At 48.4% G+C, this 16,567-nt stretch overlaps 1 protein-coding gene across 2 annotated transcripts; it reads left to right on the top strand.

The window, feature by feature from the left end:
* Positions 1–411: 411 nt before the first annotated feature.
* LOC144136452 (acetylcholinesterase-1-like) lies at positions 412–13,930 on the top strand. 2 transcript variants are annotated; one of them, XM_077668787.1, is made up of 3 exons: positions 412–1,011; positions 3,451–4,971; positions 11,995–13,930. In XM_077668787.1, exons 2-3 carry the CDS (start codon positions 3,470–3,472, stop codon positions 12,146–12,148), a joined length of 1,656 nt encoding a protein of 551 aa, XP_077524913.1. In that variant the 5' UTR covers positions 412–1,011; positions 3,451–3,469; the 3' UTR covers positions 12,149–13,930. The 2 variants fall into 2 exon arrangements, with proteins under 2 accessions (XP_077524913.1, XP_077524912.1); XM_077668786.1 differs by having other exon boundaries at positions 413–1,011; positions 3,456–4,971.
* Positions 13,931–16,567: the final 2,637 nt, after the last annotated feature.

Below are 16,567 nucleotides of genomic sequence, written 5' to 3'. Positions count from 1 at the left end.
CTATATTAGTCAATTTTCATAGGCAATCGATACTATTTCCTCGCAGCAGTGATGAACTCCTCCCCACATGCCTCCCAGAGGGTCCCTACAGCTCAATATGTGCATTCCCCACCGCTCTTAGCACCTCGCCTCAGCTCCTTTCTCCCTACTGCTCGATTACACCTCAGCGCAACAGTCCGCAAGGAGTGACGCAATCGCAGGGCGTGTACCTTAAGAGAGCATGCACCCTCGTCTTTAATCCACCCCACCTGACAGCATATAAGGCAAGGCAGGCAAGCCTCAGGGCACGGAAAGAAAGCCGGGGGAGTTGTAAAAGGGGGGGGGGGGGGGGGGTTCAGTCAGTGTTGCCATCACATAGGTATATTCGCATCGGCAACGACTGCGAAAGCGTTACACGCCAACACACGCGCGTGTACAGATTCGATGAGAAAGAGGAGGGTGGGGGAGACGCGTTCCACTTTCACCATCGGTGTCGCACTCCTCAGTGCACGCTCTCGCTTTCTCTGCACGGCGACGCCGGTTTGTAGAAGAGAGGGCAAAACGCGGAAAGAAAAGAGAAAAGTTGAGGAGGGCCGCGAGGCAATAAGGGTAGCGGCGGAAAGTGCGCGCGCGGTTGCGTCGGAACAGTGCCCGGTAGAGGCGAGCGAATCCGGAAGCGGTGGCTGCTGCCTTTGCGTCGGCTTCGCCACCATCGGCCTCGAAACGCAGCACTGCGCGTTGGTGGTGGCGGTGGAAGAGGCCAGCCGGAGGCCACAGCATCGAGGAGTCCCGTACACTGAATCGATCGGACTCGCTCCCCGCAAGGATCGCACTGCAGGGGTCGACACAGGCTCGTCAGTCTGCCCACGTTCCGAGTGCGCACGGTGGTTAGCCGGTCGTGCAGCCGGCACAGTTGAGCCGCCGAGCCCTGACTGCGGACTGTTTTGCGTGCGACGGTATCCGCACGCAGCCGCGTTCTCTCCCCAACGTCGCCTCCTGCTCATCACTCCAGAAAGACGGCGAAAGCGACAGGTGAGTGGCATCTTGTTCGGAGGCAGCCAGTCAAGTGCCGGAAAGAGACTGACGAGCGCCCTATCATCCTTTCCCTGTGCTATCATCGCCCTCTTTTCGGATATGATTATGCATCTAGACCAAACAAAACTCAGCAAATGAAAGCGCTCTTGAGCCGGTTACCACTGCGTTTGTAGTGCACATTCATTTAACTGCGCAGGACTCCTACGATGCATGAATTTGGACAGTTAATGAAGGCATGTCTGTAGCATTTATGAAGGCTGTTTTTAGAGTAATAGGTTGATGTATTTGCAATGTGTATCCTGGGAAAGAGCGCCGAGAGATAGGCTGGGTGCTCCTCGCTGTCAACAATAGGACAGATTAACCACGAAAGCCAACAAGCACGCTTCCCCAGGCAGCCAATGACTAACCGCGCATGCGTGAAATAAGTACCGTATATTTCACGTATCGCAGATATTTTTTTCTGCAGGCAGGAATGCAGCGGTCATTACTCACATCATCAAGGAGCCACATTTAGGCACGTTTAACTGAAATGCCTAATACAAGAATGCAACCGAGTTAAGCAAACGTCGCACGAAGTAATCATGACATGACTGTAACCAGCCTATCCCCCTCTGACATCAATAGCAGTTCAACCACCCATAAGTAAAACAGTTGGATTTGGATTTAAAAAATAAAGATAGGGCCAGCTCTGTCCTCGAAATGGCAGTAGGCCAAATGAAAGGAAATTTGAGTGCCTTGGCTCTAGCCTTCACCACGACAGTTCATTACAAGACTGAATAAAAGTAATTTTGTATTTTTACTAAAGAAGGGCGAGCGGTGATAAGCGAGAAGAAAAACACGGTGGTGGGACACTGAATGGTGTCTCTCTTTTTGCGCAGCCATGGTAAATAAAGGTCGGCCCTTCGCGTTGCGAGCAGCGCGTGTACGAGTAGCAGCTCATTGCGAGAAGTAAACGTTTGCTGATCGCGCAGCTTCGTTATTCTGGGACAGAATTCATACTTCACCTGACATACTTCCCCTGACCGACAGGAACTTGAGATATCTATCCTGCATGTATTGCTTCATCGTCAAAACGTTCATATTTAATTTACTTTTTCCTTGCATCAGTCTGTTTTTTTTTCTGCTTCATTTCTGGCTGGCGCGATAAGTGGTTACAAGGTGTTACTAGTTTTGCAAGGCCATCGATCGTGGAAGCCTTCGGCGAAATGTCGGGCCGCCAGCTGCATCGTGCGTCCTATTTTACTTCACCTCTTTTTTTCTCATGCGCGGTTCTGAACTTACACCTCTCTTTCCGCTCCACTCGGACTTTAAATGCTCCGCATGCTACGTGCAACGTGTTGCGCGAAGGAAACACGTTTAGGAAGGAAGCACTGATGTATTTACGACTGAATAAGCCGTCGATTGCATTGCGCAAGAGCTGTCTGTTGAAACTCCATCTTTCAAAGGCAGAGGGAGCGAACATGTTTTTGTGCTTGTACCATACACCATTCCCTTAAATGGTGAAAGAACCAGCCCACATGGTAGATGTGGTTTCACATGGATCATCCCTGGTTGCTACAATTTAAGCATCGAGCGAAACAAGCATCAATTATGTTACACGACATCGTTCAGAACACATTTCGAATTACAAATCATAGAACTGGTACCTCGATTCGGCGCTTATTTCATGCAGCTACTTGGTAAACACAGTAGGCAAAGTCTCTCATGCGCCACGCTTTCCAAAATCCTTCCAGCTCTTTAAAGACATCTGTTAAATTAGGCTCATCTGGAGAGATGCAACTATAGACTCTGATCGACGCGTGCGCGAGGAATCTATGAGTTTGTGTAATACCCCTACCCCTTTTTTGTCCCCCATGCGGTGGGTTCCGTTATTTAACTGGTTCCGGACAGCAAGCAGACAAATCCAGCAACAGTCGAAGCTATACCAGATACACCAAGTGGGGTCTCTCCGCTGAAAGTTCTTGCCGCTGAGCGTCGCTGTCCGAACCGAGGCACAGTGATATGGCGATAAGCGCGACCAAACACGTTGCTTTTCCCAGGGGTCTCCAATCGGAGAACCACGAGGTTAGTTGTCTGTTTGTATACAGTATATAGAGGATGCAAATTTGCTTGTGCAGAGATACGGGCCAGGTGTTTGCATAACGAGTATTGCATAGCAATACCCGCTTGCATCGTTGAAACGGGCATATCCTAGCCTATTAGCGTTACCTTTCTTTGTGATTTGAACAGACAGTGTTTTTGTGCGAAGTTCAGCGCCCAGTACAGCAAGATGTTCTGTTCATGGTCGGCCCTTTGACATTAATGCTCCTCGCTTGACGTTCGGTATAGGCTTACATTTAAGAACGCTACGCCTTTTTGCACCAAGAAGGAAACAACAGGTGCGCGTTGTTCCTGAAACAACCAATCGTATCTTTTTTTCTTTATCTGTTCTTCAAGCGCAGGCACCTTGAGAGTCATGCGGTTAGCCGTTTTCCTGAGCGTCGCTGGAGGCCTAGCTGCTGTCGCCACTGCGGCAAAGGTATACCGTCCTGCCGTGTACACGAGCTCCGGGAAGCTCGTGGGGCTAAAGAAAGAGGCGTTCGGCCGGCCTATCGACGTCTTCTACGGGGTACCCTACGCCCAGCCGCCTGTAGACGAGCTTCGCTTCCAGAAGCCTCTGCCAGTGACGCCCTGGAAGGGACTACGCGATGCTTCGACGCCACCGTTCCCGTGCAAGCAGCCGGACTTTTTCGTCCACCAAAACTACACTATACTTACGCGAAACTCCACCGAAGACTGCCTCTACCTGAACGTGTGGACGCCCGCGAGGTACTGTCGTGATGTCAAGACCTGCGGTCCAAAGGCCGTCATGGTCTTCATCTACGGCGGGGCTTTCACGTACGGCAGCAGCAGCTGGTCCTTCTACGACGGCATCCACTTCGCCGCCGCCGGAGACGTGGTCGTGGTCACGCTTAACTACCGGGTCGGACCATTTGGTTTCTTCAGCTCAGGACTGGATGGCCTCAACGGGAATCAGGGAATGTACGACCAGATCCTCGCGCTCACCTGGGTCAAGTCCAACATCAAGCATTTCGGTGGCGACTCCGAGTTGATCACCGTGTTCGGCCAAAGTGCGGGAGCCATCTCAGTGGGCTACCTTCTAGTGTCGCCACTGAGTCGAGGTCTATTCAGGCGAGCCATCATGGAGAGCGGCAGCCCCTTCTGGATGCTGCACGACAGCCGAGACACTGCACTTCAGAAGAGCTACACCCTGGCTAATGCCTTGGGCTGCACGAAGGGATTCGACAAGAGCATTGAGGACCCGCAGGTGATGTCCTGCCTCCGCTCGAAGGATGCCAACGAGATCATAAGCGTCGCCACGGAAGTCCTAGGAACTCAAGCTGAAACTTTCTTCCCCAGCCGTGACGGCGAGCTCTTCCCTGATGATGCCAATGTTCTAATGGACGCCATGAAGACTTCTGGCGTCGAACTGCTCATAGGGAACAATAAGAACGAAGGCACTTACTTCGTCTACAACTTCCTCGCCAAGGGGCTCAAATTCCACAACCTGGGGCATATCACGAAAGACGAGCTGGGTTTCTACATGGTGCTGTTCTTCAGGACTATGCTGCAGACAGGAGTAAACGAAATCCGCGAGTTTTATCTGGGAAAATTGAATAGCACCGACCCCAATGTGGTGCTGCAGCGCGGATCGGATGCTGTCGGTGATTTCTTGATCACCTGCCCCAGTCGTTACTTCGCGGAAAAGTACCAGCGAAAGGGTCAGCCGGTGTATTACTACCAGTTCTCACACCGACCCAGCTTCAGCGTGTGGCCCACGTGGATGGGCGCGACGCACTTCGACGAGTTCCCCTTCGTGTTTGCGCACGCCATGGCCTTCCCCGAGATCGTGACGCCTGAAGAGGTCACGCTCAGCAGGCAAATGGTGGACATCTGGACGACGTTTGCCAAATTCGGGTGAGTAAGGACGACCCTAACCTTACAAAAATGGTGTATAGACAGTCTATAGACTCCTTATAGACTCTATTGCTTCTTATAGGTATTTATTTTTGTCTGTTCGCAGTATATAGACTGCTATGGAGAAAGTCTATCAAAAGTGCATGGCCATAAATTTATAGCTTGCCTATAGAGTGTCTATAGACTTAAAGACAGGAGTCTACGGACAGTCTACAGACTTCTAAAGATTTTTTGTAAGGGTAATTAACCGCGCAGTATTCATTTTGAGAGGAAATGCGCTACGCCATTGGATTTGGGCAGCGTTTTACTTGTATAGTTCTTTTAATATGTTAAACAATTTTGCCATACAAAGCCTAAGGCATACAGCGTGCTTATGCTAATCCGTTTCCCTTTGCATACGTATTCAGTGCTCCCGTTACGCGTTGGGCGCTTGCCGCTTTACGTGTAAGCACAGACTTTGTTCTCCTCCTCCAGACGCATACGCAAGCTAGAATGCGACCTTAAATGAAATTACGCACGTGCGTCCGCACACAAAGAACATTTATAAAAACAAAGTAATTCTCAGCAGGTACTACGGGGAAGTTTAGAACCCCGTTCACATTGTTACGCAAAAACAATGCCCCATTGAGCGTCGTTTCACCTCGAATTACGCATGGCCCCGACATTCTTCAACATTTCTTTCCTGTGTAACGGACTGCGGCTTTAGTAACTAAGGCGGTTTTTGTGTGGGGTGCAAGGCCGTGGCTTACATTACGGGCGAAACCGAGGAGCCAAGGCCAGCCGTGCAATCAACCACCTTGTGTTCTATAACAGCGCCCAGCAGCGCTCTTAGTTAATCTAGATTCCTTCTCCGCATCATTTTTCTATTGTTGTTATGCTGCTTTGGAAACCTGAACCATAGGAACGAGAGCTGTTAATCTTGACGTCCATATACATTCCCTATGCGCTCAACGCGTTGGAGTAGGTAATCTTCCACTGCATCTATTCGCCTGCGTTCGCCTACCCCACGACTCCTTTCCTTTTCTTCTTCAGTTCATTCGCTTTCTTCAGCCTTCATCCTTTCTGGCTTCGTATTATACACGGGTCTGTTTCCTTACATCTACTGCATCCCACTTTTTGCTTGAAAAAGCACATTGTTATATGCTTTCCATCGCTCAAGCTATGCACTTCTTCATAAGTCACAGGTTGTCCTCGGGTAGTCAGCCACCGAATTATCAGGGCGAATTTTTCGCATAGAAAAAAAATGCTTGGTTCGTCCGTGCCTGAGCTGCCATAGTGTAGGTCCGGGGTGCTGGTTACAGCGTATACAAGTGGTGTAAACGCACAGCAGACTGAATGTAGTCCGCCAGTCATGAAATATTACCTGCTACGAACAGATATGTGGATCCGGCCCTTAACTGTCTGACGTAGCTTCCACAACACTGCGTGGTATTAGTGAGGCATAGTAAGTAGGCTCCACCGATTAAGTCAAGCGGCTTTCAGCTCTATGCCGTTTCTCCTTGGCATTATTGCAACCAACAACACTGCGTTCCTAAACTCGCCCTAACGCGCATGCCTCGCACGCATGCTTCACAGACAGAGAGAGTGAGCCTGCGAGGTGAACTTCATTTCTCCGCGCATACAGACGAGGTACCTCGCCGTGTTGGCGATTCGTGCCGCTCTTGTAGTGTACTTGCCCCGAAAAAAAACGCAGCTTGCTCGCCCCGCTACCTGCTTACATAAACGGCAAACCTTATCTATTTGCTCTCGTTTCCAGCGCGCTGGCTTGTGGAGAGATAACTGAATGGAAAAAGAAAGCGGGCGAAGCGGTATCGCCTAATTTCGCGACCTCGCTGGGAGAGGTTTTTGCTCTTTGCGCGATGCCTCAGTTGAAGCGGGAGTAGAGTGAAGGCCCTATCCGGCGTCTCTGGTGCAACTCAGCGCAGCAACGCCGTATATTATCTTCACTCTGTGACGGCAACACGGTGTGCTGAATGCGGCCGAAGTCGCGCAGGATGTTTCGCAAAGTAACAATTCCATGCACTCATCATGATTAGTTTCGGTTTCTCCTTGAACCGGGAGTGTTTGCTCCGAAGATGTTCGCCCGCACCCACTGTATGCATTTGTACCTAAGCCAACTTCGAAAGTAGCGCACATAGTGACGGGGACAATGCTACAGTTCTGAACTGCCGTTTCGGGCTTTACAATCAAGCATGGCACAATGGCTGCTATGGATCTGTCCTTCACCTCCGTCCCTTGGTCTGGATGTTATAATACACTGTTCTGAATGCGCTCAAAATTTATTTATCATATTTTTTTCATCGTCACTGCAGATGAACGAAATACATGAGAAATTAGAGTTAATTAGAACCTGATGCCTCGAAATGGCACATAGGTCATTCGCAATTTAGGCTTTAAGTTTTATATTCTGAAGTGCCAGGAGACGTCCTTTAATGCACTAATAAGATTAACCCTCACCTGTCGTAAAAACGATGTTTGCAATATCTTCTTTCCTGTGGACGACCAACAGCTCCTAACTCTACCGTAATGACAGCTCAGACCATGAATACCAGTAAAGGTTATTCACTGTGTCTCTTTATCTCTACACATTCGTGTTCACGTCATATAATAAAGAAAAAGAGGTTTCAGTGACGTCACGGGTAACCCAGCCACGTATTTAAGCACACCCCCGTTTTGTCGGGCCCCAGACAGGGCGTCACCTTCACCCCAATATCGGTAGACTTTGCTCAGTACGTATGGGAGAGGATCTACCACTCTCAGACGGTACTCTCTCGCCCCTGCGTCGGCAGAGACCTCCGGTACTCCTGAGAAAACCACCGCATAAAGCGTTCTCTATAGGCTACCGGCTAAGCATAGTCTAGACAACGCGTATCAAGGGTCGCGAGGCACGCCTTCTCGTAGAGCCCGACGTATGCGAGAGCAGGCCTGACAGCGGACGACCGACGAGATTTGCCGAGACAGGAGACTGGCAATTATGGGTGAGCCGAACATAGGCAGGGTTCAGTGAGTGAGTGAGCGGCGGCCGGGTCTGCTGTTCACAGCGCGTTTCAAGGATGCGCACGCAGAGTTCTGTGCCTCTGGCTCCCAGTAATTTCGTTTGGGGTGCAGCGCTACATTGAGAGCGGTTATACTATACGCCGGGAGCTACGCCCCGGGCAGTTAATATGACGGATCGCGAACGGAGACAAAGCTCTCGTTCTTTGTCTAGGAGCGTCAGCGTTCCCCGAAGTGACAGCGCACTAGCGTTCGTAGGAGAAGATCGCGATGCGTCATGAGCAATAAGAAACGGAGGACAAAAAACGGGGACGTAACGAATCTATTTTGGAGCGAAAGTTGCGCTGGCAGCCTATAAACGTAAGAAAAGCCGGTCTTTGACGCGCGCGTCACGTTTACCTTCTTTTCATTGACTGCACGGTCAGTTGACCTGCTCGCCCTCTCAGCACGCGCATCGGCTACAGTAAAATCGGATAGTGTCCGAAGACTCCGCGTTTCACAGGGTGCATGTCGTGTTATTCCTCTATAGTGCATATATTGTTTATAGACGTGTTCCTGTCACTTAGTGCGTCCAATGGCGATTTCCGCAGTCTAAATGCCTTCTTACGAGAGATGTTGGGCAGACCTCTTTAAAGAATTCAGAATTTCATGATTCCCTGCCACCCCCCCCCCTTTTTTTCAGTTTCTTTTAAACTCAATTATATCTCCATTCCTATACACGAATATTTTGTTATTAGATACGTAAAAAACACATTTTCAGGAAACCGGCGTCAGTTATTAGTGAAAACAACGAACTTTAAAAAATGGTTATCTTTTTTTCTTTCATGCAGCTAGTTCTTGCTGCGGCATAGATTTAGACGTAAGACTCCTTCCGAACCCCCATGGGTAAGAACAGGCACTTATGCATACGTAGCATTTCATGGCTCAAAGCTCCTTAGTTTGCCGCAGAGTAAAGACGTGCACTGTTCACAAAGTGTGCTCCTGTGGACACCGGATGCTGTCACAGCTAGAGTTGAACATTTTTTTGCTCTTGACTACAGAAAGCGTAACATATCTGGCGTGTCTTCGACGATTCTGTGCTACAAAGTAATGGCTTTCTCAGAAAAGGAGTTCAGTTTTCTCACGTCATTTATACGCATATCAAATTATGAAGCAAGAGTGCCTCAATATCGAGAGAAAAGCCACAGGGGATTTTTTCTGCAAGAACTGCCGTCATTAAGCGTTCGAGTATCCACTTTCTAGCAGGAGGTGAACCCTTTAAGGTCAGTAAGTTGCGCAACTATACACGGATGGAGACACGCGAGAGTTCACGATTACGCGGGCGGCAACCGCTCTGGCAAGCTGTCAAGATTGCCGCAGGCTGCGTCGTTGTCCAAGTCAAGCAGCTGAATGAACGGGCTTATAGTTTACTACCTGTCGGGATGTTAGCGCGCCGAGGTTACGTGGTTTCAGCGTCATCCGCGGACCGATATTTACCTTTGAACATCACCTCCGTGAGATGGTGACGCAATTTGCGTTTATGGTGCGTAACGGAATTATTCGCTACGCAATACTGCCGCTACCCGGAACTGCGATAAGTTTGGTGGAAGTGAGACCAGTCAGCCGGAGTCACGGCGACAAGGCGTCGTCACGGGCCACTGCAGATGCGCCGAGCTATCCTTTGCTCGTTTTCGTGCAGGAGCTCCAGCGCTGTGATGCGACGCTAGTAATGAGGAATAAAAAACGAGACAGCGGGAAAGTGGAGTCCTTCGCTAGGCCTTAGCACCAATTCAGCAAGCAGGAAACTGCACGCCATGGTTAGGCAAGGCTACAAGCTTAAACGCACCCGCTACAGTAGGCGAATGACTTTTACCGTAGCTCATTTGACCAGTACTCTGAGCGGAGCGCGGAGGCCTTGAGTTCACAGTCGGCATCAGCGGCATATATGTTTTTCTACTTTTTTTTATTTTAGTTTCTACAAGGAACAAATTTCTACCGAAGACTGGCTTCAGTGTTCACTTCCAACGTCAGGTTGACCTGAGACTGTACTTCTTTTTTTATGTATCCGCATCCCATATACCGTCCATAAGTAAACGTGACCCTGGCTGTTCTTCACTTCGGATATCACAATCCAAAATGTACAAATGGCGCCTTTGAGAAAGTGAGGACTTTATCACGAGGCAGTCGGCGATTACTTCCCATTCATGGTAGGAAATGACATCTTTCAATATTTTTCCGCAGTGTATGTCCTCATGAGGCATAATTTCCCTAATTACTTCAAAATTCGACGCATAGTAAAAGTAAGGCAGACTCTTTGAAGTGAATTTAATATTCCCTTTTTTATTGCATGTTCGCGAACTAAGGAGGCGGTGGTTCTATTATTCTGTCTTAAATACACACACAAGGTGACCTTTTAATGGTCTCCACGTACAGGGCTCGCATAATGTGTATGTCGCCACTAGCATTGTACACTACCGCATTTAGAGAAATGCGGTAGTGTACAAACTACTCACGCGGACAAGAAGACCAGAGGAGATAGCGAATAATGCTTGGTATAGAAAAACAACGCGTTTCTTAAAGCGTGACTATTTACTGCCGTGCTTTCACCATCATGCCAAGCCTTAAAATGTAAAAAAAAAAGGAAAGCACAAAAATAAAAAGACGAAACAGCGGAGACACGAACTTCCAGTGCTCTTTTCAGTGCGCTCGTTATCATTTGTGTGCGCTGCATTTTCTGTCCGGCAACAAGCAAGAATAAATAATAATAATAATTGGTTTTTAGGGAAAGGAAATGGCGCAGTATCTGTCTCATATATCGTTGGACACCTGAACCGCGCCGTAAGGGAAGGGATAAGAGAGGGGGTGAAAGAAGAAAGGAAGAATTAGGTGCCGTAGTGGAGGGCTCCGGAATAATTTCGACCACCTGGTGATCCCCAACGTGCACCGACACCGCACAGCACACGGGCGCCTTAGCGTTTTTCCTCCATAAAAACACAGCCGCCGCAGTCGGGCCCGAACCCGGGAACTCCGGATCAGTAGCTCCTTCATGCGCAACGTGACAATTTGTGACAACCTTTGTTCCTTTTTCGTAATGCCATAAATGACAGAAAATGGGTTAGCTACTGGCGCTCAAGAACCTCGGCTCGTTGGTCTAAGGGTATTTTTCTCGCTTAGGGTGAGAGAGGTCCCGGGTTCAAATCTCGGACGAGCCCACTCTCCCTTTTTGCTTCTTCGAGTACTGGTCGCGGCATACCATATTCTTGCTGCCATTCTTTGGCCTTCGCTAAACTAGACTTAATCGATGCTATTATTTTTTGAACACGCTCCTTCATGCGCAACGTGACAATTTGTGACAACCTTTGTTCCTTTTTCGTAGTGCCATAGATGACAGAAAATGGGTTAGCTACTGGCGCTCAAGAACCTCGGCTTGTTGGTCTAAGGGTATTTTTCTCGCTTAGGGTGAGAGAGGTCCCGGGTTCAAATCTCGGACGAGCCCACACTCCGTTTTTGCTTCTTCGAGTACTGGTCGCGGCATACCATATTCTTGCTGCCATTCTTTGGCATTCGCTAAAGTAGACCAGAAGTTATTTTCCCTCGTGTCTTATAGTGGCCCTAAAACAACTTTCGGCGACAGTGCAGATATATTTCCACGTAAGATTTTCTCTCTTCATCCGGCTCGTCCATTGCCGAGTACATGCATGCACAAAGTCGTCGTTCAATGAAGACACCCTGCAGTTTCCTTTTTTTTTCTGTGTTTCTACAGTTATCCTGGAAAATGTGCTAGGCTGTCTTCTCGACAAAGCGAAGGCAGCCAACAGGGCAGTTAATTTCGGCAAAACAAAAGAGCAGTTCTGGTGGTATTAAAAGACTCAACATTGTTTCTGACTAGAGGAAACACAGTAGTAATCACACCGAGTGTTGAAGGCCTCCAGCAATACTTCTGTACATAGCCGAGATTTTTTTTGCCTGCCAGCCTTTCTTTTATTTCTCAAAGAAGAAAGGCAATCACTGAGCGCATTCGAACTTTCTCCTCTGCAATTTTTTCCCCAGGCGTATGACAACACTGGGAAAAATAGCGTGGCCTCGGTACTCGGCGGCGGGACCCTACATGGTGGACATCGCGCTGAAAAGCCTCACGATCAAGAAGGGACCTCAGGAGGAGAACTGCAACTTCTGGAGGCGCTACTTCTCCCTCGACGGCTGAGGGTAGCTGCCCTCCCCATTGCAGCCTGCCCTGCACAAGTGCCAAAGTAGAGCGCACCAGACATCGAAATCCAGCTCGTGTGGACGCCTATAGACAGATGCCCGCCTCCCTCACAAGAGCGGCAATCCGGCCGCCATTTTTGCGCCACGCGTAAGGTGACGAAGTGCAAACCACTGCAATAACTGGACGATCCAGTACCACGGCTAACGAAAGGTAGCTATAGGAAGTGACACTTTGAGAGACTTGACTAAGCTGTCGAGGTGCGTCTGACCATGTTGCGCTGTTCTTCAATCGCATTGTTTGCCACCCATTACGTCGAGAGGCAGTTTGAAGTTAAACAACTGGTAGTACAAAGAGATTCTTAGCCAATGCCAATTGCTAACCTTGAAATTCCCAAGTCCTCAAAGTCAACTAATGTAACTGGGTCTTGAGTACACGCGCTCCCGAGAGGCTACTGTCACTTTAGCCTGTTGTAGAACTCTGCTCGCAGCCACAATAGCCTTAGACAGCTCGTTGTCGTTTGCAATGCAGAATAAGTAAGTAATCCACCTAACGTTACGCCCCGCACAATCTGAATGAATGCGTTTTTAATTTTTTTAATTGCGGCCCTCGCTCTTTGCTGTGGGGCACGTTTCGCCTCCCTTAAATAGAAGCACAGTTCGACACTGCCTCAAAGGTGTCGAGAGTCGTCTGTGTGTGTGCATGTTTCTTTGGTGAACATTTACGAGCTCTATTGACACGCAATACGATGTAAAAGCGTTTTAAATTATAAAATCGTCGTTCTTTTTGATAAATATTTCGGTCTTCTTAACAAATAAAGTAAATATTTACTGCGAAAGACTAATTCAGAAGTGTTCAAGAAACATCGCGCCCTCATTGCTGCGGATAGTGTGCAGCCATATACCACATCACTTCATTTTGTGCATCTAACGCGCAAAGAAAGCGCTTAATTGTTTCTCATCTTATTCTGAAATAACGACGCAATTCCCAATGGGGCAAACTGAGCAGCAGGCGATCACAGTTCGTTCCCCTGCACCGGGGGAGGGGAATGAAAGAAGGATGTGAAGAGGAAAGAGAAGTGTAAAGTAAGAAATGAAATAAGTACACAAATGCTGGACGCGAAAAGCCTGCGGCATTGTCGCAGCCTATCGCGCGAACACGAAGCTCTCAGGAAGCTTAGTAGGGCGCGGAAAGGCTTCAGGGCCTACTGCCGCTGTTCAGGACACTGTTTGAGCGGCCTTTTGGGCACCAACACTGCGGAAGAGCTGCAGAGATGATAAATGAGTAGAGTTCCTCCTTCCCCCGGTGCTAACCTTCAACAAAGCGACTTTTTCCGATCGAGGGTCTGAAGAGAAAAAGTCTCTTTGTTTAAACGCAGGCACCTCTCCGAAAAGCCGCCTCCTTTCTTCATCTTGTCGTTAGCCTCAGCATCCCTCACTCTCAGCATTTCTACGTGTCCCGTGTGTTCACCCCCCCCCCCCTCCCGCGAGTAGCTTTACAGCCTAAGCAACTTTAGGTTAGGGTTCACGGTGGCTGCCTGCGACAATTATTTATCCACACTGCCAACACGCTGAAACAAAGCTCCGTTTACAGGAGAGCGTCGAGTCTCTCTCGGAGTGCAGGTGCCTTGCTGAATCCCTAGTCCTCTACCGCGCTAGAATCACGCCATCAGCTCATACGTATAGATTGTACTAATCGTTGTGCGAGTATTTGTTGCGACTTTTTTGTCGGCTGAGCAAAATGTTGTCATTTGAAATAAAGCGCGAAACCTGTTGTACTTACAGGTGCACAAGCGTTGTGTCGTTCATTTAGTACTTCCTTGGTACTGTCGGCAAGGATATTGTATATCCACACATCAACATAGCAGGAAAACATTCGGTATCTGGCTGAACATGAGACAGATGCATCTGCTGTTTGAAGACATGTGGTTAGCCGCGACTTCACAGACCCAGGCACAAGTGGCTTCAACGTACCCGCTGACGCGCTACTCCGTGAGTGGTACGTACTTGCCATTTTTTCTCTCTCTGTCACTTTTCTACTTTTCAACCCCTTCCACACGGCGCAGTGGTTCATGAATGTACGCGCATTGAAACAGTTACTGCGCCTTTTTTATATAATCTCCTCCTCCTCATCCACTAAACATGACCGAGAAGTGAGCGAGTGTTGGGAACAAGCACTCCTTTGGCAGCGATTTCCCCCGCGCACTTGTACCAAGTGCACCATTTACCAGCTGAGAAACCATTTAGGAATCGGGCAAAGCTCACTAATTTAAAATGGTTAACAACCGTCCACAAACGCGTAGCTTATTAATAGCGCAACTTCTGCCATGCAATTTCTACCAAATTTTAAGCCAATAATGACATTAAATAAATGAAGTGATTATCCACGAGGAGTTACGAAGCATATGTCACGCCCAATAGCAAATTTAATTGAAACAGAAAGAAGAGTCTCTGAGAGCATTTTCATAAGAAGTAGATTTTGTTCGTGGCTGCTGTTCCAAGTTAGATTGTCCTGAAATTCGACAAGCGAAATTTCGAAATACGAGAAAAAAAGTCAAAATCGCGCACAAAGCTCAGCACTCAAGGCTACGTCTAGGACCTCTTACATTCGTGTGAAGTGCAGATCGCGTTTTATGTTATTATTCCCGTTGAATGTTCGAAAGTGTATTATTTCGCAGGAGGCTCCATTCTTACTGCTGGTCACTTTTTGCGTTCAAATAAGAAGTTCTGAATAGGCCCTCATCACTTTAGGGTGCCCCAGAACATTCGCAGGCCTTGCGAGGCGGCTTTGATCTCGGCCCGGAAATGAGGAAGGTCGTCCCTCTCTCCAGGACATGAGTACAAACGTCCCATACAAGCACCAAGTTAACTATAAGGTATAATTGACACTTGTCATGACCGTAGGGTCATTAGAAGCCGGTTACTTCACACTTCAGCCCTCCACTATGTAATCGGCGCGGAAACCATCGGTTTATATTGTTACGTGACGGCCAGCCGAAGAATGAGGCGAGATGAACGACGGCAGTGAGATAATTTGATGGCGGCTGGCTTAGTGCGAGCGCTCCGTCCCTCGCCACTGCCAGCTTCGTCGTCTTCGTCACAATATTTAAGCACATGGTGTTCAAATATTTCAAAATCTCATTCAAGTAGGCCAAAGATTAGAAAAAAAATCCAGCCGACGTTACCGAGGGTCACCATGTTAAGAATGCCGTCATTACTTGTGTTGGAAATCGTCGTTTGTCACCTAAAGGGAATGCGCAAATAAGGCTAGTTTTTGCCTATTTAGAAATTATTCTCGACTGATGCGCATACAGGCAAGTTTCACTCATTATGAGAGGGTGCTGACTAAAATGTGAAGTGTTCATCGCCGTAATCAATTCCGGCGCAGTAATTCTAAACTTTCGTCGTATACAGGATACCTTCCAGGAGCTAGAACTGACGTTGAAAGATGTTCAGGCCGTTCCACTTGAAAACTATGTCCCAATTATCCCCAAGATCCTCGCTGATTCACGATTGCCCAATGAACTCGCAAATTAAACTATCATACTGCTTTCGAAAAGATTTGTGATTACAGCCCTTTATGTTGAAGGTGTGGTCCGAAGGGGATGTGAAGAGGACGATTTTGCACGTACGATAAAATAGGCCCGATGAAGAAGCTGTGAAGAAGAAAGAAGCATATTCATATTCATATTTCTTTAATTCATTTGAATTTCCCAAATTTTATCTCGATTCAGTCTTCTCACGTCTTTTTTTCCCCGCGCAAATGCTTCATTGGCATTCTCCACTGTACCTTGGCCAATCACCCCGCGTGGGTATGTGCCATATTTTCTGAGGTGAAGAAGAGGAAGAAGAAAGAAGCATAGGCCCGTTCTAATGGCATTTAGCTCGGACACGGTCGCCCCAGTTTTTCTGATGGTCCTCTACGGGTCCGTGTTGGTCGTGGCCATTCGAGCCAAGAACAAATCTGGCCGCGGCCGAACCGCCGACACTGCTGGCAGTGAGCAGGTGACAATAACCAAGTCGGAACGGCCCACTTCATGATCGCCGACGGCGACGTTGGATTGTACACCTGCACTTGCTCCATGACAGGTCAGTCCCCGTTTCCTGAACATCTCTGAACCATCGACAGGCGGCAAGATGCTGCTTCTCTCGGCGGTAATGGCTTAGACGCCCAGAGGTATAAACGTTGTTAAGCGTGACACTGTGAAACGAATCTTACCTCGCGGTTCGAAGCGCGGAGCGGATCCTTTGATAAGAGGCCCGGCTTTGTATTGTACCCGTTTCTGCACAAATCGAATCCAATAACTTCGATCAGGTCATCTCAGGAGCGTTGTGGATATTACCGGCATGTCCACTGAATTGAAAAACAGTGCAATGGCTCCTTTTCCATAATTGTACACAAAATAATAATTTTAAGCTT

Source organism: Amblyomma americanum, chromosome 6 (assembly GCF_052857255.1).
Source record: "Amblyomma americanum isolate KBUSLIRL-KWMA chromosome 6, ASM5285725v1, whole genome shotgun sequence".
NCBI classification, from domain to species: Eukaryota; Metazoa; Arthropoda; class Arachnida; order Ixodida; family Ixodidae; genus Amblyomma; species Amblyomma americanum.
This window is presented reverse-complemented; position numbering and strand designations above follow the sequence as displayed.

Coding starts and splice junctions, on each gene's coding strand:
- LOC144136452 (XM_077668787.1), top strand. CDS start 3,470: ATGCGGTTAGCCGTTTTCCTGAGCGTCGCTGGAGGCCTAGCTGCTGTC. Junction 4,972..11,994: donor ACGACGTTTGCCAAATTCGG/GTGAGTAAGGAC, acceptor TTTTTTCCCCAG/GCGTATGACAACACTGGGAA.